This window comes from Aotus nancymaae, unplaced genomic scaffold (genome assembly GCF_030222135.1).
Source record: "Aotus nancymaae isolate 86718 unplaced genomic scaffold, 86718_ANA_hifiasm-v0.15.2.pri h1tg000016l, whole genome shotgun sequence".
NCBI lineage: Eukaryota > Metazoa > Chordata > Mammalia > Primates > Aotidae > Aotus > Aotus nancymaae.
Window position 1 is genome coordinate 1,325,098 of NW_026988428.1, and position 26,257 is coordinate 1,351,354.

At 36.4% G+C, this 26,257-nt stretch overlaps 1 protein-coding gene across 20 annotated transcripts in view; it reads left to right on the forward strand.

Moving 5' to 3' along the window:
- The window catches only part of ANKS1B (ankyrin repeat and sterile alpha motif domain containing 1B), a 1,270,775-nt gene that overhangs the window by 496,613 nt on the left and 747,905 nt on the right, over positions 1-26,257 (forward strand). For all 20 annotated transcript variants that reach the window (XM_012469266.3, XM_012469273.3, XM_012469264.3 and 17 more), the window contains exon 10: positions 822-987. In XM_012469266.3, coding sequence (XP_012324689.1) covers positions 822-987 — 166 coding nt within the window. The remainder of the gene's footprint in view (positions 1-821; positions 988-26,257) is intronic.

A 26,257-nucleotide genomic window follows, 5' to 3' on the forward strand; every position in this document is an offset into this window, starting at 1 on the left:
AGAACTGGACCTACATTTTATCCTAACCTGAAAAGAGTACCTTAGTGTATTAGTTAACAGTATTTACAAGGAAAAATACTGGTGTGCTAGATGGCAAGACTAACTCTAAATGACAGAAAACCCAATTAGCAATGGCTCAAACTTTAAGAATATTGTTATTTATGTAAGAAGCCTGGAGAAACTGGCCCTGGGTCTATTTGAGCAGCTCAACAATATCGTCAAGGTCCCTGGCTCTTTTTATCCTTCTGTTGCCATTCTTGGCTTATTACCTTTTTGATCTTAGGCTTCTTGCCTTATGGTCACAAAATGCTTGCTCTCGCTCCAGATATCAAAACTGCATCCAAAGAGAGGAGCCTAGGGATGACCTTAGCTCTGAAAGAACCTCCTTATAAGCTTCTTCTCTGAGGAAAAGTATTTTTCCATTAGACTTTTAGCAAACTTTCCCTTATATCTAATGGGCCAAAGTTGAATTATATGGCTATCTCCAGAAGGTCGGCAAAGGAGTAGAGTCTTGGGACTGACTGTTGATTAGTTAAACAATAATTTATGCCACAGCTAGATAATAGATACAGATTATAAAAAAGGGCAATACCTTTACTAATTCAGTAATAAATTCAGTCTTTCTAAATTATGAGGACTCTTAAAAATATCACTGATGATACTGGGGTTGTATGATTCTATAATTTATTCAAACAGATGAATCATCAGCTGTTAATCACTTTGGAAATAACTAATGAATCTGATTATCTTTTCTAGTTTTTATAAATTAAACAAAGCTGTTTCTTCATCACAAAGCTGTTTTTATTTTTTCTTCTTTTCAGGAGTCCTATCCAAAGAAGAGAAATTACACTATGGAAATTGTACCATCTGCTTCTCTGGATACATTTCCTTCAGAAAATGAGAACTTTCTGTGTGATCTCATGGACACAGCTGTTACAAAGAAACCTTGCTCCTTAGAAATCGCAAGGGCGTCTTCCCCAAGAACTGGTAATATGTCTTACTCACAATTGGCCTGATTCAATTTGAATGCTTGTTTATGTGAAGATGTATCATTAACATTTTGATTTCTTAGTATGTTATCAAAATGAAAGTTCCCTCAATGTATTCCCAATAATTACTTTTTTCATTTTGAAGTGAGTTCAGGTAAGTCAAAGGGTTTTTGATTTGAAGTCGCCTAACTTCCTGGTAAAAGCCCTAATGGACATGGTAATGCCTTGATAAAGATACTTCAAAACCTTTTAATAGCAAAAAAACCTTCTAGGTAAGATACATAGCTTTGGGTCCTTTAGGAGTTCATAGCCAATTGGGTACCAAGGGTTCTTTTTATATCACTTTTTGCATCCTATCTCTTACCAAGTTATCAAATCTTACTTAGCTGCTTTGTGTATTTCATGTCTTCTATGGCATTATCAGATCCATTATTTTATTTTATATTTTTGCATTACAAACTAGTAAACAAAGCAAAACAAATATTATCCCTGTTTTGCTGATAAAGAAATTAGAGCTTTAAGATCAATAAATAGTGGGGCCTATGCTTAAACATGGATTTTCGACTACCATCATAGTTTCTTTCTATTACTTCATCACTCGCTTTAAGAAAGAATACAGAGCAATTACATGAAAGCTAATGAAGGGGGAAATTTTCAAGTAGGTGATCAATATATTTAATGCTGCAAAGGAGTTGTAAGAAAATTTCTGAAGAGAGCCTATTTTTGGGTTTGGTAATGCAATTGCAACTTACTTTTGAATAGTAAATTTTAGAAGTGATGTGGTAAAAGTAGATGTCTGGAAGTTAATAGTGAGACACTGGGAAATGAAATAGAAAGTACAGATGACTCTTTCAAGGAGATTAGAAGAAGAGGTATGATGGTAACATAAGAAGAAAGCAGGTGCAAGAGGGAAATAGCTAGTTTATTTTAGGAAAAGTAAGACTTGGTCAAGTCTAGAGGAATTTTCTGGTAAAGCAAGCTACTGAAGATAAAGAATAAAAAGACAGAACAGAATGAGTAGAATTAAAAACTCAGCTAGTTTAGGAAAACACAGACATTGCTTCCCCAGATAGTAGAGAGAAGACAGCATGGTAATGAATATACAGAAATTCTGAAATATTTAGTTTCAAATGGATTCAATTGCTGGGTACGATGAAAGGTTATTGGCTAAAAGGAAGAGCTAGATCTTGAGAAGGGTTAAGATAAAATCCAGGTCGGGAGCGATGGCTCATGCCTGTATTTCTACCACTAGCCTATTACAGACACTACCTCATGCCTGTAATCCTAGCCAAGGTCGTGGATAATTTGAGCTCAGGAGTTCAAAACTAGCCTGGGCAACATGGTGAAATCCCATTGCTACAAAAAATTAAAAAATTGGCTGGACATGATGGCACGTGCCTGTAGTTCCAGCTATTCAGGAGGCTGAGGTGGGAGGATTGCTTGAGTTAGGGAGGTGAAGGCTGCAGTGAGCCATGGTCACACCACTGCACTCTAGCCTGGGTGTCAGTGATACCCTGTCTAAATAAATAAGTAAATAAAATTCAGAAAAGCCATTATACATAACAGTCTAGGAATTTTGTACAGGTGAAAAAATGGATTTTTGAGCAGTACTGAGGCTAGGGTATTAATGAATCATAAACATACAATTGGAAGATTTTTAAGGTAAGAGTGTAGCAATGAAAATAGTAAATTTAATGCACATTTATTATGTGGCAGATACTGTTCTAAGTGCTTTAGATGCATTATTCCATATGATTCTTACAATGCTGTGAGGTACTAATACCATTATTCTCATTTTACAAATAGGAAACTGAGGCATTAAAACACTTGCTGACCTCCCAAGGTTACATGTTAATGAGGGGTGGATTTAGTACTTGACCTTGGGTTGTCCAACTTGCGCTCTTAAACACTATGTATAGTGCTGTATTGTATTAGGGGATGAGGTGGGGGTAAATATTGGGAATTAAGTACTGAAACCCTCAAGAAATGTAGTGATATGACTGGAGGTCCACATATGATAGCAGTAAAATTACAAAAAGAATGTTATAGAATAGGGTAAACTTCAGATGAGCATCAGATTTTGGATTAAGGCCAAAGAATAGAGAATGATCTAGAGAAGTCATGAAGAATGAAAACAATGCTGATCCCAGAAACTGACAACAATGAGGACTCTTCCATAAGAGAGATAATGAGGGAAATAACGTATTGTAGGAAAGCTCCATTAAAGTAGGAAAATGCAAGAAATAGGTGTTCAAAATGTGAAAGAGCTTTAAATGGGACACAGAGGGTAGGGGAATATCGGGGTGATAGAGGAAGGAATGCAAGAATTGAAGACACAACTATGTATCGATTAAGTAGCCAAAAACTAATTAAGTTCCTATGCATGCTGGGGCACAGTTCTGAATGCAGAGGATACAAGGATGAAAATGATGTAGATACAGATAACAAGGCTGATCAGGCTCAGGTCAAATCTGACTGAAAACAAATAAAAATGCTGAATACAAATATAGAAAGGAAAAACTTCTTAAAAGTATCGAAAACCTGATAGGAAAATTACATAAACTGAATCACATCTATATTAGTAATTTCTTTTTATCAGTAGGTTAGTAAGAAATAATCAGGCCAAAACATTAGTGAGAGTAGAAAATAAATACAGCACTAAAGCCACATTTGTCCTGGGGGAATTTGCTGAACCTCCTGATGAATTTCAGTGTTCAAGGCTTCTGTGGCTTTGAATGCAGAAAACAAATATCTGTGCCTGCACAGCTCAGGGACTCTAATATGAAATCCTTCCTCCATAGAGCTGGAATTCCAAGGGCTGTACCTTCAGAGGAATCAGAGGTAATCCTGTATTCCCTACCCCAAGGGAACTGCAAAGAAGGTGATTTGATGTGAGCAGAACAGGGCAGGTTGGGGGTGGGAAATTCCTGAAAAATTATTACTACTAACTAGCCCTCACAGATTGCCACCCAAAATTCATATCACCTAGGTGGTCCAAAAAATGTCAATTCATGAATTTAAAGTCATATCCTCAGGTATCAAGTGGAAGCAAATGTAATCCTTCTGGAGAGAAATATGCTTTCCTTTAAGGCCCCAAATAATTGCTATAAATACTTTTCCTATTAAAATTAGCAGTTTATAATAATTAAGCCTACAGGGAAAGAAACCCCAAACAGGAACCAACAAAAACAAGGTACAGCAGTTCCACACCTTAAGAGCTTTCAAATATTGGAATTAGTAGATGTAGACTATAAAATGACTGTGCCATTATAAAGAAAAAGTAAGTCTAAAGGTATTTTTTAGAAATAGAAACTAAAAAAAAAAAAATGACCTAGCATATTGGAGAGGAAAAAAATTCTTTTAGAAATTAAAAAATCCACTTACACACACACGCACACACACATATACAATTTAGAACTCTGTGGATGAGTGGAAAAACAAATGAGATTCAGCTGGAGAGAGATACAGTGAACTGGAAATTAGGCCACAATACATTTTTCAGAATGTTGCACAGAGACAAAAATGTGAAAAATATGAAAGAGAAGCTGAGAGACTTGAAAGATACACTGCAAAGTTTTCATGTCTAATCAAAGTTCCAGAGGAGAAGAAAGAGAATGTGGCAAACATAATATATTTGAGGAGCTAATTTTTCAAAAACCATGGTCTTACTCTTGAGCTCAAAGAGAGGCAGACAAGTGAAGAGTTAAATTCAATGGAGTACAATAATTGCTAAGATAATTTTCACAAAGAGTTCTTTGGGAGCAGAAATGGGAGAGCATTTAACCTTACCTGGAGCTTGAGGAAGACATAAAGGACATGATGCCTATATCAGTTATCTATTGCTACTAACAGGCCACCCCAAAACAAACTGACATCAGTCATTTATTTTGCTCACAAATCTGCAAATTTGACAGGGCTTGTTAGGGACTCCTTATCTGTGTCACATCTTATGAGCTTGGGCTGTTCTGGGGAATAGAGGACCACTTTTAAGATGGCCATTCACATAGCTGGCAAGTTAGTTTTGCTTATGTACCAGTAACTTGGCTAAGGCTATGGACTGGAGGATTTTTTTGCTCTCCATGTACTGCTTGGGTTTCCTCCTGACAGACTGGCTGGATTCTGAGAGCAAGCATCCCCAAAGAACTAAGAGGAAGCTGCATCATTTGTATTATTTCCTTGTTCTGGAGGCTGGAAATTTGCAGGGTACAAGCATGGTCGGGTTCTGGAGAAGGCTGTCTTCCTGGTTTGTTGAAGGCTATCATCACCCTGCTTACTGAAACTCTTCTTTGTACATGCACAGAGAAAGAGAGGGAGTGAGTCTTACATTGTTGACCCAGATCTAAGTAAAAGACTGCAGAGAGAAAAGAAACCTTGCTTCAGCTTCCAGTTAATTTTTTTTCCCTTTAAGCTTTCACCAACACCTTTCTTATAGCTTTTAAGGCTTCCATAAATCCATCCCTTCCTTGGCCCTTTTGGCTTGATAGGCACTGGCTTTGAGGCTTTTCCAGCTTCTGCCTGCTGCCTAATCTCAGTGCTAATGCCACATATTTTAAGTTTTTGTTTTGACAGCACCCCATATCCAACTATCAAAATCTATTCTGGTTATTGTCACTGCATAACAAACTACTCCAAAGCTTAGTGAGTAAAAACAACAGTCATTTGTTTTGCTTTTAAATCTACAATTTGGGGAGGACTTGGCAAAGATAATTTGTCTCTTGAGGTTTTATTCTCAAGATCTACACTCATATCGCAGGCATGGCCTGCTTGGACTTTCTCATGATCTATGATGGCATTCTAAGCAAACATCCTGAGAGAATGAGACCTCAGAAGGCAGCATCACTTTCGTTGTAGTCAAGAGCCTGCCTACATTTAAGTGAAGGAAATTTAATTATTGCCTCCCCTTGATGAAGGAATATTAACCAAAATCATATTATAAGAAGATATTGTTGCAGCCACTTTCAGAAAATATAAACTCTTACAATGCCTGAGTTTGTTGTTGTTGTTTAAATCAGGTAAAGACTTAATTTGCATGGATGTATAATTTTCCCCAATTGTGTTTGATCACTTGGATTTAGTATAGAAGAAGCCAGTTTGCTCAGTTGACCCAGGCTTAATTCATAATAATTGATAGTCTTTGGGCTGTGATCACAAATTCTAAGGTAAAGGAGTCCAAAATTTAAAGGGAAATTTTGTGGTTTTTAAAAAATGATCAGAATTGGGATGAATGTAGATCAAAACAGTTTCTATGCAATTTTATATGAAATCTTAGCAACTTGGTCCCACAGAATTGCCCCCCAACCCCCCCGCCACACACCGTAAGCGCTATAGCAGGTAGAGGAGAGAGCATCAACATAACTGTCACTTCTTTTCTGGTTAGGTAAGGAAATAGTTTGCATTTTTTTCCTTTGTTGATTCCATTAACCCATAGTTTAGGTTTTGCATCAATCCTATTACTTCCAAGTCTCTGAACTGCTATGACTAGTCCCTTATGACTCATACCTAGTTTTGCATTTCCCCGGTAGGGCCAACTAACTGATCTGGTGAATCTAGGGAAGTTACTGACCTCTCTTAGTTACTGATGTATTCCCTTTGTTACTAAGTTCTTTATTGATTAAAGGTAGAACTTGCAAATATGGAGACATTTCTTGATGCATAGGAGTTTTTCAGAGACCCTCAAATTGATGTTGGTGGGTGAGCATAGAATGATACTAGGGTAGAATACATAAAGAACAAGAAGTGACATGCAGAAGTTTGGATTTCATTTTACAGCAGAAGTGAAGATGGCATGATCAGGTTTGTTTTAGAATGATCCCTCTGGACGTAATGTGGAGTATAGATTGGAGAGAGATGAGGTTGAAAGCAGGAAGATTAATTAGTGAATCAGTGTGTATACTCAGCAAGAAATGACAATGGCCAGAACAAAGGCAATGCCAGCAGAGAAGGGCAAGAGAAAATAAAGCTGAGAGGTGCGTAGGAGTAAAGCTCATCCTTTCTCACCTTGAGGATGCTGACATTTGGACAATAAGTAGCCAAGGAAATTTGAGAATTGTACTTCAGGGAATGTATTGAATGTATTCTATAGCTTTAGGTTTACTGTGTTAGGTGACAAGGCTTAGGCTTACAGACAAAATGGGGATTACTGCTCTATACAAGAACTGCATGCAGAAGATTTCCTGGACGGATAGGGTGGGCAGTGAGGGGGATGGGAGAGAGAGAAAGATTGAGGGGTGACCAAGTCTTAAGAGGAGGCATTATGGATTGAATTGTGTCCTCCCTCATATTATCCCCCTAAAAAGAAAGGTTGGAATCCTAACCTATAGTACTTTAGAATATGATCTTATTTGGAGAATTTGGAGATAGTCTGTAAAGGTAATCAAGTTAAAATAAAGTCATTAAGTGGACCCTAGTCCAATATGACCAGTGTCCTTATTTAAGGGAAATTTAGACTCAGAGACAGGCACCAGTAGAAGGAAGACAATGTGAAGAGATACCAGGAAAAGGCAGCCATCCACAAGCCAAGGAGGCATGGGACAGATCCTTCCCTCACAATCCACAGAAGGAATCATCCCTGCCACCTTGAGTTTGGACTTCTATCCTTGAAAACTGTGACACAATACATTTCTATTGTTTAAGCCACCGAGTTACTAGTACAGTTGGCCCTGTGTCTGTGAGTTCCACATTCATGGATTCAACCAACTACAAATTAAAAATATGTCAGCAGCAAAAATGGATGGTTGGGTCTGTACTGAACATGTACAGACGTATTCTCTTGTCATCATTGTCTTTAAAAATACCATATAACAACTATTTTTGTAGCATTTTATTGAATTAGGTATTACAAGTAATCTAAAGATGATCTCAAGTATACAGGAGGATGTGTGTAGGTTTTATGTAAATGCTACACCGTTTAATAGAAGAGACTTAAGCATCCATGGATTTGGGTATTCTCAAATGCGCAATCCTCAACTGGGAGTCCTGAAACCAATTCCCCATGGACACTGAGAGATGGCTGCAGTTTGTTACAACACCCCTAGGAAGCTAATATAGGGGTCAAAACTGAGCACACAAATTCAATACGTAATAGGGAGAGGCAACTGGCCACAGTACAGAACACAACCTGCCTGGCTTGCATATCTCAGAGGCTGAGCAGCTAAAGGTTGGTTGTGACTGGCAACATTGTACATTCATGTGTATATAATATGCATTTGCTCAGAAAATCACAGTTAACTTTCCTTTCTGTGGTCTCTGGTATTTAGTAACTGGAAGGGCTAGTACAAAATAAATCAAATCCTGACCACAGGAAAAAAAATAATTCAGATCTACTAGTTTAATTTAAATAAAAGCAGCTTATTAGTAGATCTGTATTCAGCAAGATTTTACAGTTCAACCAATAAATGAAGTATACTCTTTCCAAGGAGCATTTTACTAATGCCCCATGACTACAGATTTCACATGGAATAAAGAACAAGATTGCTCTAGTACTGGACTTATTAAATAAAGACCAACGGCAGTCTAGCACTTGCTTGGTGAATTTGCTAAGACTCATGTTTATGTAGCCACTATTGAACCCTGTTTCCTTTATAGCATCAAGCACAGGACCTTGTGTAATTGTGGTGGTGACTCACATAAATGAATGAATAATTGAATGAATGAATGCATGAATGGATATTTAAAAGAAAATGGCTGTAATGGCAGTAAAATCCCTTATGAAATAGCCAGGTACCATCAAATATAATATTTTCTTGTCTCCCTTTCATTCGATTTTAACCTTCCTAGGGGAATTTTTCCATTTTAAGGTAACTAGGCAACCAAATTACTTAGTACAGGCTTTGTATACTATGGATACTCAATAAATCCCTTTTGATTAATGAGCAATTTACAAAAACACCGGCAAAGACTGCTTCCAATCGTGCTGAAAGAGAATAGATGATCTCTGATTAAAAAAATAAAAAATAAAAAAGGACACATTCAGTAGCTCCATGCCAAGATTTAGTGTGGGTCTTAGTTACCTCTGTTCAATTTGCTTATGTGCTTACTGGACTCTGGTCAACCTGAAATGAAAATGCCATCTGGTGAATAATCCACACTCTACTATACCTTCTGCAACATCTGAAATAGGTAGGAGTGTGAGGGTGATTCTGTAACTTGTTTATACCTAAATATTTTTTGAAATGGTGAAATTTCCTTAATTCTAATGCCAGAATTTTGAAATTAAACGAATTCAGACTGGACTAGAACAAATGTTTATCTCTGCTGAGCATGTGGGTAGTGTCAACATGATTTCTATGTGTATATTTAACTCATTTAAGAGAGCAAACTATTTTTGAGCCCCATGGAAACATTCTTTTACATACAAATACTGGCCTTGCTGATAAGAACCATTTTTATCAAACAGTAATTATTTATTTGGCATTTGCTCTGTGCTCAGTGCTGTCTTAGCCATTTATTAAAGCAGATATCTACATGATGAATTTGTAAACCAGTGCTAGTTCATGGATGGGCAAAGAGAGGAAACAAGGGAGGCAGTACCTGAAGGGAAATCCTAGTAAATTACCTGCCTCCTTCATCCATATGGACAGTTCACCAATTAAAAAGTATAATCATCTCATATTGCTCAACTTGGAAATGTGTTGTAACTGGAAAACAACTTTATAATAAACTACACACACACACACACACACACACCACACACACTTTTTCTCCCCTATAATCAATTTTATTTGCAATGTGTGTGAATAACATGAAATGTAGACTAATAAAATTTCTAAAAATACAAAAATCTCCTGCTAAGTTGATGATTTGATGATGTGGGAATACAGGCTCCTTATAATGTCATGTAAGCTATCCTATGCAACAGAATTTCTCCTATAATGTCAGTGTATGTATAATAACAAGGTAAACATTCATTGATTCATAATTTCATGCTCATCAATATCCAGTGGACTTTCCACCATGCTTCACATTCCACTCTTGTTTTGCGTTGCTTTCTTCAGCCCTCAGATACTTTCCCTCCCTTGTCTCTCACTCTCAGCAGATGGTCTCATATTTTAATTCATAAAGAAAATCGGAGTTATCAGATGGAACTTCAGTAACGTCCTCCATTAAATGTTTAACTACAACTGCCCTGTAGCCTTCCTCTTGCTCCTCCCTCCTGTTAAGATAGAGGGGATTTTCCTCCTCCTGCCCAAGGTTGGCTCTGTTTGCTATGCACCAGGTTTTTGCCTTCTCAGGAACATGACCCCTGCTTTCAGACTTTCTCTCTTCTATATTTTTAATTTTCCTTTTTTACTGCATCAAGTACATCAACATTTAAATCTGCTCCAGTCTTTATCATTTGAAAAGCTGTAACAAACAAGAATAATTAACAGCAAAAATGACTAAACAACAAATAAAAAGTTCCTTGAGCCTACTTGATAACTCAGCTACTATTATCTCTTCATTCCCATGCTCTCAATATGTTCATTTCCCTTCCTTGTTTTCACTTCTGAGCCCACCTTAGTCAGGTGTCTATTCCCCACAACTCTGTGGAAATGTGCTTTCTAAAGTTACCAATGACCTTGATGTCACAAAAACCAAAAGGGCATTTCTTGATCCTCACTTTGTTTTAACCTCTCAGAAGCGCAGGTTGGCGACACCTCTGTCTGAGGGCCCTTTCTTCCCTTTGCTTTCTAAGGCAGATTTTTATCTTATTACGGTGCTCCTTCTCTATTTTGACAGCTGACATTTTTCTGCATGACTCTAAAAGTTGAGAGTTCCTCAAGGCTTATAAAAAGTTCTCTTTAGTCTTTTTACTTTTTTCTCTATATAAATTATCTCATATATAGTATGGCTTCTGTGACAATCAACATGCTGAAGATGCCCAAATACTTATCCTCCAGTCTAGACCACTTCTCTTAGCTCCACACCCAACTATTCATCCACTGTCTACTTAATATCTTCACTCGTGTATCTCAAAATGCACCTCAACCTTAACATATCTAGAACTAAACTCTCACATCTTTCCCTCCAAACCTTTACTTCAGGCAGAATTTCTCATCTCAGTAAATGACTTAATCATTCGTTCAGCCGCAGGAACCTGAGTCATTCTTGCCACTTCCCTCTCTGTCAGTCCTCATATTCAAATAAGTCAGGTCTTGTGACTTATAACTGGAACAAATAGTAGGGTGAGGGTAATTAGGTAACTTTCTATCCCTAACTATTTCTCAAATCCATCTGCGTCTCTTAATCTCTGTCACCACCAGTAACTGTTCTGGACTATTATAATTGTCTCCTAAAGTCCTGTTTTCCTTTTAACACTGCCTTAGCTGTGTCCCAGAGATTCTGTAGGTTGTATCTTCTTTGTAGCAATGTGAATTTATTATTCACATTTTATTATTCACATTGCAGTCAAAGTAATCTTAAAATCATAAATCTGATTGCATCACTCTCCTTAGACTCCTGCAATATCCTTGCATCTATTAAAGATGCAGATTTTTAACTACTATTTTTGCTTATAATTTGTAATATTTAAATTTAGATTATCCTGGCTGGTGTGCAGTTGAAACCTTGACAAGAGTTATTTTCAGTGCTCCCAAAAAAGGCAATATTGTCTGCAAACAGGAATAGTGTGACTTCCTCTCTTTCTGTTTGGATGCCCTTTATTTCTTTCTCTTGCTTGATTGCTCTGGCCAGGATTTCCAATATTATGTGAAATAGGAGTGGTGAGAGAAGGCATCTTCATCTTGTGCCAATTTTCAAAAGGAATGCTTCCAGCTTTTGCCCATTCAGTATGATGTTGGCTGTGGGTTTGTCATATATGGCTCTTATTATTTTGAGGTCTGTGCCTTCAATACCTAGTTTATTGAGAGTTTTTTAACATGAACTGATGTCGAATTTTATTGAAAGCCTTTTCTGCATCTATTGAGATAATCATGTGTTTTTTGTCTTTAGTTCCATTTATGTGATGAATCACATTTATTGATTTGTGTATGTTGAACCTATCTTGCATCCCAGGAATGAAGCTTACTTGATTGTGGTGGATTAGCTTTTTGATGTGTTACTGGATTCAGTTTGTAAGTATTTTGTTGTGGATTTTTGCATCAGTGTTAATCAAGGATATTGGCCTGAGGTTTCCTGTTTTTATTGTGTTTCTGGCAGGTTTTAGTATCTGGATGATTCTGGGAAGGAGTCCCTTCTCACTTTTTTGAAATAGTTTCAGTAGGAATGGTACCAACTCTTCTTTGTATATCTGATAGAATTTGGCTGTGAATCAGTCTAGTCCTGGGATTTTTTTTTTTTTTTTTTTGGTTGTTAGGCTATTTGTTACTAATTCAATTTTGGAGCTTGTAATTGGGCTGTTTAAGGAATCAATTCCTTCCCAATTTAGTCTTAGAAGAGTGTATGTGTTCAGGAATTTATCCATCTCTTCTGGGTTTTCTAGTTTATATGCATAGAGGTGTTTATAGTAGTTTCTGATGATTATTTGTATTTCTGTGGGGTCAGTGGTAACATCCCCTTTGTCATTTCTTACTGTGTTTATTTAGACCTTCTCTCTTTTCTTCATTAGCCTAACGAGTGGCCTATCTCATTAATTTTTTCAAAAAAATCAGCTCCTTGATTTGTTGATCTTTTGAATGGTTTTTCATGTCTTGATATCCTTCATTTCAGCTCTGATTTCAGTTATTTCTTTTCTTCTGCTAGCTTTGGGGTTGCTCTTGTTTCTCTAATTCTTTTAGTTGTGATGTTAGGTTGTTAATTTGAGATCTTTCTAACTTTTTGATGTGGGCATTTAGTGCTATAAATTTCCCTCTTAACACTACCTTAGCTGTGTTCCAGAGATTCTGGTATGTTGTATCTTTGTTCTCATTAGTTTCAAAGAACATCTTGATTTCTGCCTTAATTTTGTTAGTTACCCAAAAGTCATTCAGGAGCAGGTTGTTTAATTTCCATGTAATTGCATGGTTTTGAGTTTAGTTTTTTAGCCTTGGAGCTAGAGGTCATAATCCTCAGCAGACTAATACAGGAACAGAAAACCAAATACCATATTTTTTTGCTTAAAATTGGGTGCTAAATGATGAGAACTAATGGACACCATGAAGAGAACAATAGACCCTAGGCCCTACTTGTGGGTGGAGGGTGGGAAGAGGGCAAGGATCAGAAAAAATAGCTATTGGATACTAGGCTTAGTACCTGAGTGACGAAATAATCTGTACAACAAACCCCTGAGACACGAGTTTACCTATATAACAAACCTGAAAATGTACCCCTGAACCTAAAATAAAAGTTTACAAAGAGGCAATACCATTATAGCTCACGGAATTCACAATTGTGTAATTTCAGTGCATACTAACAATTAAGCTCTTACTTCATGGAATCACTCAGTAACTTTGTTTAGCAGCTGCTGCATACAACATTAGTTTGGAAATAGTGTTATACTGATAATATAATCTTACAGAAATCTTACATAATGTTTGTAGTCTCATATTTAACACTGATTCACCCTGCTTGCATTTTCTAGACTTGTCAGATATATCTACTGCAGACTTACTAATTCATTTTATATTCTTTCCATAGATGCTGTATTATTCATTTATTATTATATGAAGACTACTAGTTCTGTCTTTACATACTCCCAGGCTCTAACTAAGTAACATTAACACAACTAACTGACATACAATACATTCACACTGTACATTTAAAAAGTAACAATTTTACATGGATTATATTGTATTCTAAATTTTATCTAGTATATTACATTTTATGCTTATATTAGAATACACAAATTCAAGAAGCTTATAACAGTTTTTCGATTACCCTTTCAGAGGCAATTTGTAAAAAAGTGGAAAAGAGAAAAGTAGATTATTCTTAGGCATTATTTTGGGTATTAACAGACTAGGTTTGAATAGTTTAGAAAAATGGAGAATTAAAAGTAATTTTGTCATTTAATCGGTCAAGAATTAATATACAAAATATATCAAGATCTATGATTTTATCACATTTATTATCATATGTAATATTGCAGTTGTGAAAACTAAAACAGAATAGGGGAATAGTTTATTGAAGGAGATAAGAATTCAGAAGCAAATCAGGCATTGAGAAATCGCTGTAGCTCTCAGTCATTATTCAAATTAATTCAGTGTTATCTTTAAATGTTCAGAACTGTCTCTTTTCGTAAGATCATTCATTCATTCATTCATCCATCTATCAACCAATTCATTTGTTGAGGACTTACTATTTTCCAGGTCAAATAGGTGTGTAAGACACAAAGACAAAGAAGACATATTAAACATAGGGTAACAGAGAGGCTTTATCTACAGTACTTGGCAAAATAATAGCTTAAAGCACTCTAGATACTGGGATTTAAGAAGGTTCAAATACTATGATTACATCCAGAGCTGTATATTTTGCTATCAAATTTGGCCAGGCTCATTCTCTGTGGGAGTCTATTCTGTCTATATGCAGAATCCAGAGAAAAACTGCAGGTACCATTTAATCACATAGGTTTTCTATGCTTTCCATTTCCATAGAACCATTCAATTTATTACAAAATAATCATCTAGTGTCTTCCATGTCTTTCACCTGTGCATAAAGGCAATAAAAAAAGAATAATAGAATGCTAAAAGCTATGCCATAAACATGTCAAGAGCAGTGAATCAGTTAAGCACTCCATTCTTTTTGAAAGTAGCTGACCTTTAGTCACAGGCATCTGTGAGGATGCTGGATTATCATTTCAACTGAAGCATACTTTGGTTACTGTAACCAAGTGGGGAAAAGTGATTTGTCTAAATCCTGAGATATGGTGATACAGAAATATTTCTACCTTTTATTTCCCTTAGGAAATTCTGTTGGATGACATTGCTACTTAAAAATTTTTAGCATAGCTACTAATATAATGCTTCTTTTCTCTTCTAGTAGCTTTAAAATATGTATTGTCATTATGAAATTGAATAAATTTTTATTACTTTTGTTCAATGTATAGAAAGTAAAAAGAATAAAAAGTACTTTCCCCATGTCATACTTATCACAGCAACTAATGTTAATATTCTGATGTATTTTCTTTGTTTTTGCTGTGCATAGTTTTTGCATCAATGTGAGCATTTGGTGAACATACATTTATACTGTATTCATTTTTAAATTGATTTAAACATTTTTATTATAGAAGTATAACATGCTCTGTAATCTTGGCAAGATGTGTCAAGTTTTTGTTAAAGAAACCCTTTCCCTATTTTCTCCTGTCCAATGTTCCAAAACAATAATGAAAGATAAAATAGTAAAACAGAAATTATAAACTCTACATGTGCTGAAAAACAAAGAAAATATCTTGATGCTCAACTGGATCAGAAGCACAAAATAGAAAGCGGGACGTGAATAGCAGCCCAGCTGGTGACTTGGTCCAGAAGTGGGCAGAGCAGTAGGGAGACTGCATTCTTAAGGGTAATGGAGTCTAAAAGAGCTTCACTTGAGCTGGGGCCAGAAAGTCTGGCCCTCTGCTGAGAATGAGCAGCTGGGCATATACATTTCCAAACAATAAAAACAAGCAAAATAGAGGTTTGCTAAAGAACTAGAGAAACAAAGATACTTATTAATATTTATTTTTGTTAAGAAACATTTCTGGTAAAAATTTTAAGAGAAACCACTAAAAATTCGGAAAATATATCTTCCAAACCAAGAAATGAAGACTCAAAGAATAAAGCAATATTTATTGATTAAAATGTCCCTAGTTCTTAGAAAAAGGAGTGAAGGAAAGAAGAAACATGGTAAACCAAAAATGCATAAAGATGATAACTAATGAAAAATAAAGAGATTATGTTGGATGCAATTTTTAAGATTCTTGCTTTTTATGAGTCAAACCTAAATCACAGTGACACAGAAAGTTTGAAATAATTAGGTTAAAATAGGAAAGATCAAGCAAAACCAATATAAAGAAAGGCATTGCAGCACTTATCATTAGTCAAAATTTAATTGAAGGCTAAAAACATTAAAAAAGATAAAGAGGAATGCTTTATAATGATAAAAGAATCAAAACACAGAAAACACAATGCCAAGAAGATATCAAAGCCATAATTTTTTTTTTTACTTATAACAATGCACAATACAGCCTTGAAATATTAAAAGCCAAAACTGATAGGATTTAAAGAGAAACAGAAATCTACATTATGTGCAAGATTTTAATGTTGTATTTCATTCAGGATATTGACAAATGAAGAAACAATATTAAAATAGAGATTATTGAAAATAGAATTAATAAGGTTGATTTAATAGACTTATCTAGGACTTTATGCCCATCAATAAAGGATATATATATTCTTTTCAAGCACATATAAAACTGAGAAAAATTGACCACTTATTAGGTCATTGTGGCAGTTTCAACACATCAGAGAAATAAGCTATAATCTCAAATTATAATATAATGAAATATGAATTGACAATAAAAAATATAAATCACATTACATTTGAAAAATGTTCCCCTTCCATATTGAATGACTTACAAATTACTAAAGACATACATGCTTGTAGTACTGAATTAAAATCTATAAATAATGCCTAACTTTATATATGCAATGATAATAATTTCTCCCATTTTGCCTGACCCAATTGTTCCCACTCTTCAACTCACCTTTATTTTAAGCAATACTCAAAACTCAGTATATATTCTTTAATATACAAACATAGAAAAGCATGTTTATGTCATGGTGATGATAATTGTAATTTGCCAATGCAAAGGAAACTGAAACAGCTGTTTGTTGTCTAACAGAACTTTAAAGATAATCAAGTGGGAAATATTAAGAGGTATATTCAGCGATTACATAGTAAATTTGATAAGAAATTTGCTCTTCAACAACACTCACAATAGTCTAGCATCCAGGGATCCCCAACTCCTAGGAGAAGGGGGAGTGTACCAAATCAAGAGAATACCTTGTGGTCCAAAAGGACCTGGATGGCAGACCTTGAGCACCAGATCTTTCTGCTGGTATAAAATTTCCTTCAGCAGGAGCACAGTTGCAGTGCTGGGTTTAGCAGGGAAAGTCTTCAACTTTAACCCAACAATCAGACAGCCCTGGTGCATTTGGAGGGCCTTAGAGAAAGGGATGTCTTTCCCCTGTTGTCTACCATGGCAGGCACAACTGGGGCTTCTCCTATGTGAGCTCAGCATGGGTACAACAATAGACAGCCTTTCTGAAACATGTCCTGACTGCATCCCCACAGGAGGAGTGCTCTACAGGTTCAGGATTTCATTAAGACACAGAGTCACTTCCTCTCTACTTGTACCGTCAACATTCCTACAGATGAAAAGAGGTGCCTATCTGATCTGCGTAGCCAGAGCACTAGGACAGGAATGTGTCTGAGAGGAGGATAACTTTTCTGCTGACCTGACAGGGGAGCTGAGGTGATTGCAACCCTTCTCCCTGATAAGATCTTAGTGCAAATCACTGTGAACTCCTCCAGCTACCTCTGTCAAGGCTGAGACCTCTGCCCACCATTGGGTATTGCATTTACCCACTTGGTTTAGCCACAGCTGGTTCCTATCCAGGGGCACCTCCCCTACTGGCCTGAAGCCTGAACTATCAAACCAACAAATAAAATACTGGGGAAAAATAAATAAATAAAAAAAGTATATGCCATGGGGGAATAAGATAAACTTTAAAAGACCTCTACTATTCCAACCCCATAGGGGACAGTGAACTTGTTCACACACTGAGCACATTCTTAATACAACCAGCACATGAGAAAGCCATCATACAAAGACTCTCTATAACCAAGGAAATCTCATAGTCTTCACCCCTGAAAGCACCAAGAACTAAATTAGGCCATAATTAGACATTAAAGTCACATCCTTTAGGGGAAAAAAGAAAATAGGAACAAAAAACACAGTCAAATCCAACATAAATTCAAGAATAATTAGAAGGAATAGTCTACCCAAATGAAAAAGTATCAGAAAGGTAACTGGTAATCTGACAGAACAGGATTCTATAACATCTCTAAAAGATCACACTAGCTCTCCAGCAATGGGTCCAAACCAAGATGAAATCTTTGAAATGCCAGATAAGGAATTCAGAAGGTTGAGTATTAAGCTACTCAAGGAGATATTAGAGAAGGATGAAAACCATCATACAGAAATTAAAGCAGTTAAGGATATGAATGAAACATTTTCTAGAGAGTTAGAAATCATCAAGAAAAACCAATCCGAACTTCTGGAAATGAAACATACACTTAGGGAATTACAAAATGCAGTGGAAAGTTTTAACAATAGACTAGAATAAGGAGAAGAAAGAATTTCAGAGCTCAAAGACAAGGCCTTTGAATTAACCCAATCAGACAAAACAAAGAAAAAAGAGTCAAAAGAAATGAATAAAGTCTTCAAGAAATATGGGATTATGGAAAATGACCAAACCTAAGAATAACTGACATTCCTAAGGTAGAAGAGAAAAATTGTTTTCTCTTCTAGAAAATTTCTGGAAAACTTGCCTGGCTAGATATCTAGAGATCTAAATATCCAAATTCAAGAAGCTCAAATAACTCTTGGTAAATGTATTGCAAAAAGATCTTTACCAAGGCATATAGTCATCAGGTTATCTAAAGTAAACATGAAAGAAAGTATTCTAAGAGCAGTAAGACAAAGGCATAAGGTAACCTACAAAGGAGAACCTGTCAGACTAACAGCAGAAACCTGACAAGCCACAGAAAGGACTGAGTCTTCAAACTTCTTAAACATTACAACTGTCAGCCAAGAATTTTACATCCTGCAAAACTAAGTTTCACAAATGAAGGAGCAATAAAGTGATTTTCAGACAAATCTTGAGGGAATTTGTCATTACCAAACCAGCACTGCAAGAAATGCTAAAAGATATTCTAAACCTTGAAAAAAAAAAGCCCAATATGCATCAAATAGAACCATTTGAAAGCTGAAAACTCACAAGGTCTATAAAACAATGACACAATGGAAAAAAAAACTAGATAAAAACTAATGTGATGAAGAGAACAGAATCTCACATCTCAATATTACTGTTGAATATAAGTGGCCTAAATGCTCCACTTAAAAGATACAGAATGGCAGAATAGATTTTTTTTTAAAATTCGCAATCCAAATATTGTCTGTCTTCAGGAGACTCACCTAACATGGAAGGATTCATATAAACTTAGGGTAAAAGGGTGGAAAAAGATACTCCACACAAATGGAAACCAAAAGCAAGAAGGAGTAGCTAGTCTTATATCAAACAAAACTGACTTCGAAGCACCAATGGTTAAAAAAAGACAAAGATGGTCACTATATAATGATAAAAGGGTCAATCCAGCAAGAAGATATTACCATCCTAAATATATATACACCCAACACTGGAGCTCCCAGATTTATAAAACATTACTACTAGACCTAAAATATGAGATAGCAACATAATAATAGTGGAAGACTTTAGGTTACCACTGACACCACTAGACAGATCTTTGAGACAAAGTCAACGAAGAAATAATGGACTTAATGACATGCTACAACAAATGGAATTAGCAGATATTTACAAAACATTCTACCCTGGAACTACAGAATATACATTCTTTTCATCAGCATGTGGAACATTCAAATAGAAGTTGAACTATTGCTGTTTGCCGATTATACGATTTTATATTTACAAAGTTCTAAAGGCTCTCCAAAAGACTCTTAGATTCGACAAACAAATTCAGTAAATTCTCAGGTTACAAAATCAGTGTACACAAATCAGTAGCACTGCTATACACCAACAACGATCATACTGAGAATCAAATCAAGAACTCAACCCCTTTTACAACAGCTGCAACAAAATAAAAATACCTAGGAACATATTTAACCAAGAAGGTGAAAGATCTCTACAAGGAGAACTACAAAACACTGCTGAAAGTAATCATTGATGACATAAACAAATGAAAACAAATCCCATAAGCGATCTATAGCCTCAATGCAATTCCCATCTAAATAACAACATCATTTTTCACAGAACTAGGAGAAACAATTCCAAAATTCATATGGAACCAAAAAAGAGCCCAAGTAGCCAAAGCAATCCTAAGCAAAAAAGAACAAATTAGGAGATATTACATTACCAGACTTCAAATTATACTGCAACACTATAATTACCAAAACAGCATGATACTGGTATAAAAGTAGGCACATAGACAAGTGGAACAGAATAGAAAACCTAGAAATAAAGCCAAATACATACAGCCAATGTATAGATCTCTTTGACAAAGCAGACAAAAACATAAATTTGGAAATGGACACCCTATTTAATAAATGGTGCTGGTAAAACTGGCAAGCCATATGTAGAACAATGAAACTGATTTCTTATCTCTCACAACATGCAAAAATCAACTCAAGATGTATCAAAGCCTCAAATACAAGATGTGAAACTATAAACATTCTAGAAGACAATGTTGGAAAATCTTTTCTAGACATCAGCCAAGGCTAAGAATTTATGATTACGATCCCAAAAGCAAATGCAACAAAAACAAAAACAAAAGAATAAATGGGACCTAATTAAACTAAAACACTTTTGCATAGAAAGATAAATAATTATCAAAGTAAACAGTCAACCCAAAGAATGAGAGAAAATATTTGCAATGTATGCATCTGACAGAGGACTAGTATCCAAAAATCTACAGGGAACTCAAATCAGCAAAAAACCCCACAAATAATTCCTTCAAAAAGTTGTCAAGGAACATGAATAGACACTTCTCAAAAGAAGATATACAAATGGCCAATAAACATGAAAAAAGTGCTCAACATCACTATTCATCAGGGAAATGCAAATTCAAATTACAATGAAGTACCACGTTACTTCTGCAAGAATGGCCATTATTAAAACGTCAAAATACAATAGATGTTGGTGTGGATATGGGGAAAAGGGAACACCTATTCACTGCTGGTGGGAATGTAAATTAGTATAACCTCTGTTTAAAACAGTATGGAGATTCCTTAAAGAGCTAAATGTAGATCTACTCCCTGCTTATATGAGTTCAACTTTTTTAGATTCCACATACAAGTGAGGTCATGCGGTATTTATCTTTCTGTGCCTGGTTTGTTTAACTTAGCATAATGTCCTCCAAATTCATCCATACTGTCACAAATGGCAGAATTTCCTTCCTTTATTAAGGATGAATAGTATTCTATTGTATATACCTGCCACATTTTCTTTATCCATTCATCCATTGATGGTCAACAGCATTATAGAAATTTATTGCAAAAACAAGGCAAATTTGAAGAAAGCTTTATTTATTTATTTATTTATTTATTTATTTATTTTATTGCATTTTAGGTTTTGGGGTACATGTGAATAACAAGCAAGGTTGTTGCACAGGTGCACACGTGGCAGTATGATTTGCTGCCTCCCTCCCCTTCACCTATATCTGGCATTTCTCCCCATGCTATCCCTCCCCAACTCCCCACCCCCCCCACTATCCCCCCTCCCCCCCAACAGACCCCCGTGTATAGTGCTCCCCTCCCTGTGTCCATGTGTTCTCCTTGTTCAACACCCGCCTATGAGTGAGAACATGTGGTGTTTGATTTTGTGTTCTTGTGTCAGTTTGCTGAGAATGATGTTTTCCAGGTTCATCCATGTCCCTACGAAGGATGTGAACTCCTCCTTTTTAATGGCTGCATAATATTCCATGGTGTATATGTGCCACATTTTTCCTGTCCAGTCTATCATCGATGGGCATTTGGGCTGGTTCCAGGTCTTTGCTATTGTAAACTGTGCTGCAATGAACATTTGTGTGCATGTGTCCTTATAGTAGAACGATTTATAATCCTTTGGATATATGCCCAGTAATGGGATTGCTGGGTCAAATGGAATTTCTATTTCTAGGTCCTTGAGGAATCGCCACACTGTTTTCCACAGTGGTTGAACTAATTTACACTCCCACCAACAGTGTAAAAGTGTTCCTATTTCTCCACATCCTCTCCAGCATCTGTTTTCTCCAGATTTTTTAATGATCGCCATTCTAACTGGCGTGAGATGGTATCTCAATGTAGTTTTGATTTGCATTTCTCTAATGGCCAGTGATGATGAGCATTTTTTCATATGTTTGTTGGCCTCATGTATGTCTTCTTTTGTAAAGTATCTGTTCATATCCTTCGCCCATTTTTGAATGGGCTTGTTTGTTTTTTTCTTGTAAATCTTGTTTAGTTCATTGTAAATTCTGGATATCAGCCCTTTGTCAGACGGGTAGGCTGCAAAAATTTTCTCCCATTCTGTTGGTTGCCGATTCACTCTATTGACTGTTTCTTTTGCCGTGCAAAAGCTGTGGAGTTTGATTAGGTCCCATTTGTCTATTTTGGCTTTTGTTGCCAATGCCTTTGGTGTTTTGGTCATAAAGTCCTTGCCTACGCCTATGTCCTGAATGGTTTTGCCTAGGTTTCCTTCTAGTGTTTTTATGGTGTTACGTCTTATGTTAAGTCTTATGTTACGTCTTGTGTTAAGACTTATGTTAAGTCTTTAATCCATCTGGAGTCAATTTTAGTGTAAGGTGTCAGGAAGGGGTCCAGTTTCTGCTTTCTGCATATGGCTAGCCAGTTTTCCCAACACCACTTATTGAACATGGAATCCTTTCCCCATTGATTGTTTTTATCAGGTTTGTCAAAGATCGGGTGGTTGTAGATATGTTGTGTTGCCTCCGACGCCTCTGTTCTGTTCCATTGGTCTATATCTCTGTTTTGGTACCAGTACCATGCTGTTTTGATTACTGTAGCCTTGTAGTAGAGTTTGATGTCTGGTAGTGTGATGCCTCCCGCTTTGTTCTTTTTGCTTAGAATTGACTTGGCTATGCGGGCTCTCTTTTGGTTCCATATGAAGTTTAAGGTGGTTTTTTCCAGTTCTGTGAAGAAGGTCATTGGTAGCTTGATGGGGATAGCATTGAATCTGTATATTACTTTGGGCAGTATGGCCATTTTCACGATATTAATTCTTCCTAACCATGAACATGGAACGTTTCTCCATCTGTTTGTGTCCTCTCTTATTTCGTTGAGCAGTGATTTGTAGTTCTCCTTGAAGAGGTCCTTTACGTTCCTTGTTAGTTGTATTCCTAGGTATTTTATTCTCTTTGTAGCAATTGTGAATGGCAGTTCGTTGTTGATTTGGCTCTCTTTAAGTCTGTTATTGGTGTATAGGAATGCTTGTGATTTTTGCACATTCATTTTGTATCCTGAGACTTTGCTGAAGTTGCTTATCAGTTTCAGGAGATTTTGGGCTGAGGCGATAGGGTCTTCTAGATATACAATCATGTCGTCTGCAAATAGAGACAATTTGACTTCCTCCTTTCCTAATTGAATACCCTTTATTTCTTTTTCTTGCCTGATTGCTCTGGCTAGAACTTCCAGTACTATATTGAATAGGAGTGGTGAGAGAGGGCATCCTTGTCTAGTGCCAGATTTCAAAGGGAATGCTTCCAGTTTTTGCCCATTCAGTATGATATTGGCTGTCGGTTTGTCATAAATAGCTTTTATTATTTTGAGATACGTTCCGTCGATACCTAGTTTATTGAGGGTTTTTAGCATAAAGGGCTGTTGAATTTTGTCGAAGGCCTTCTCTGCATCAATTGAGATAATCATGTGGTTTTTGTCTTCAGTTCTGTTTATGTGGTGAATTACATTTATAGACTTGCGTATATTGAACCAGCCTTGCATCCCCGGGATGAATCCTACTTGATCATGGTGGATAAGCTTTTTGATGTGTTGTTGTAATCAGCTTGCCAGTATTTTATTGAAGATTTTTGCATCTATGTTCATCATGGATATTGGCCTGTAGTTTTCTTTTCTTGTTGAGTCTCTGCCGGGTTTTGGTATTAGGATGATGTTGGTCTCATAAAATGATTTGGGAATGATTCCCTCTTTTTGGATTATTTGGAATAGTTTCAGTAGGAATGGTACCAGTTCCTCTTTGTATGTCTGGTAGAATTCGGCTGTGAAACCATCTGGGCCTGGGCTTTTTTTGGGTGGTAGGCTCTTAATTGCTGCCTCAACTTCAGACCTTGTTATTGGTCTATTCAGGGTTTCGACTTCTTCCTGGTTTAGGCATGGGAGGAGACTACTGTCCAGGAATTTATCCATTTCTTCCAGGTTTTCTAATTTATGTGCATAGAGTTGTTTGTAATAATCTCTGATGATGGTTTGAATTTCTGTGGCATCTGTGGTGATATCCCCTTTATCATTTTTTATTGCATCTATTTGGTTATTCTCTCTTTTCTTTTTTATTAGTTTGGCTAGTGGTCTGTCTATTTTGTTGATTTTTTCAAAAAACCAGCTCCTGGATTTATTGATTTTTTGTAGGGTTTTTCGTGTCTCTATCTCCTTCATTTCTGCTTTGATCTTAGTTATTTCTTGTCTTCTGCTAGGTTTTGAGTTTTTTTGATCTTGCTCCTCTATCTCTTTCAATTTTGATGATAGGGTGTCAATTTTAGTTCTCTCCTTTCTTCTCATGTGGGCACTTATTGCTATATATTTTCCTCTAGAGACTGCTTTAAATGTGTCCCAGAGATTCTGGTATGTGGTGTCTTCATTCTCGTTGGTTTCGAAGAACATCTTTATTTCTGCCTTCATTTCAGTGTTTATCCAGTCAACATTCAGGAGAAAGTTGTTCAATTTCCATGAGGATGTGAGGTTCTGGGTTGGCTTCTGAATTCTGAGTTCTAACTTGATTGCACTGTGGTCTGAGAGACTGTTTGTTATGGTTTCTGTTCTTTTGCATTTGCTGAGGAGTGATTTACTTCCAATGATGTGGTCAATTTTAGAGTAGGTGTGATGTGGTGCTGAGAAGAATGTATATTCTGTGGATTTGGGCTGGAGAGTTCTGTAAATGTCTATTAGGTTTGCTTGTTCCAGGTCTGAATTCAAGTCCTGGATATCCTTATTAATTTTCTGTCTCGTTGATCTGTCTAATATTGACAATGGTGTGTTGAAGTCTCCCAGTATTAATGTGTGGGAGTCTATGTCTCTTTGTAAGTCTTTAAGAACTTCCCTTATGTATCTGGGTGCTCCTGTATTAGGTGCATATATATTTAGGATCGTTAGCTCTTCTTGTTGTATTGATCCTTTTACCATTATGTAATGTCCTTCTTTGTCTCTTTTGATCTTTGTTGCTTTAAAGTCTATTTTATCAGAGATGAGAATTGCAACTCCTGCTTTTTTTTGCTCTCCGTTTGCTTGGTAAATCTTCCTCCATCCCTTTATTTTGAGCCTTTGTGTATCCTTGCATGTGAGGTGGGTTTCCTGGATACAGCACACTGATGGGTTTTGGCTTTTTATCCAATTTGCCAGTCTGTGTCTTTTGATTGGGGCATTTAGTCCATTTACATTTAGGGTTAATATTGTTATGTGTGAGTTTAGTCCTGTTATTTTGATGCTAGCTGGCTGTTTTGCCCATTGGTTGATGCAGATTCTTCATTGTGTTGCTGCTCTTTACCATTTCATGCGTTTTTGGAGTGGCTGGTGCTGGTTGTTTTTTTCTATGTGTAGTGTCTCCTTCAGGAGCTCTTGTAAAACTGGTCTGGTGGTGATGAAATCTGTGAGTACTTGCTTGTTCACAAAGGATTTTATTTTTCCTTCACTTATGAAGCTTAGTTTGGCTGGATATGAAATTCTGGGTTGAAAGTTCTTTTCTTTAAGGATGTTGAATATTGGCCCCCACTCTCTTCTGGCCTGTAGGGTTTCTGCTGAGAGATCTGCTGTGAGTCTGATGAGCTTCCCTTTGTGGGTAACCCGACCTTTCTCTCTGGCTGCCCTTAGTATTTTCTCCTTCATTTCAACCCTGGTGAATCTGATGATTATGTGCCTTGGGGTTGCTCTTCTAGAGGAATATCTTTGTGGTGTTCTCTGTATTTCCTGGACTTGAATATTGGCCTGCCTTGCTAGGTTGGGGAAGTTTTCCTGGATAATATCCTGAAGAGTATTTTCCAGCTTGGATGCATTCTCTTCGTCACATTCAGGTACACCTATCAAATGTAGATTAGGTCTTTTCACATAGTCCCATATTTCTTGTTGACTCTGTTAATTCCTTTTTACCTTGTTTTCTCTAATCTTCCCTTCTCGTTTTATTTCATTGAGTTGATCTTCAACTTCTGATATCCTTTCTTCTGCTTGGTCAATTCTGCTGTTGAAACTTGTACATGCTTCACGAAGTTCTCATGTTGTGTTTTTCAGCTCCATCAATTCATTCATATTCCTCTCTAAGTTGACCATTCTCGTTAGCATTTCATCAAGTCTTTTTTTCAAGGTTCTTAGTTTCTTTGCATTGGGTTAGAACATGTTCTTTTAGCTCACAGAAGTTTCTTAT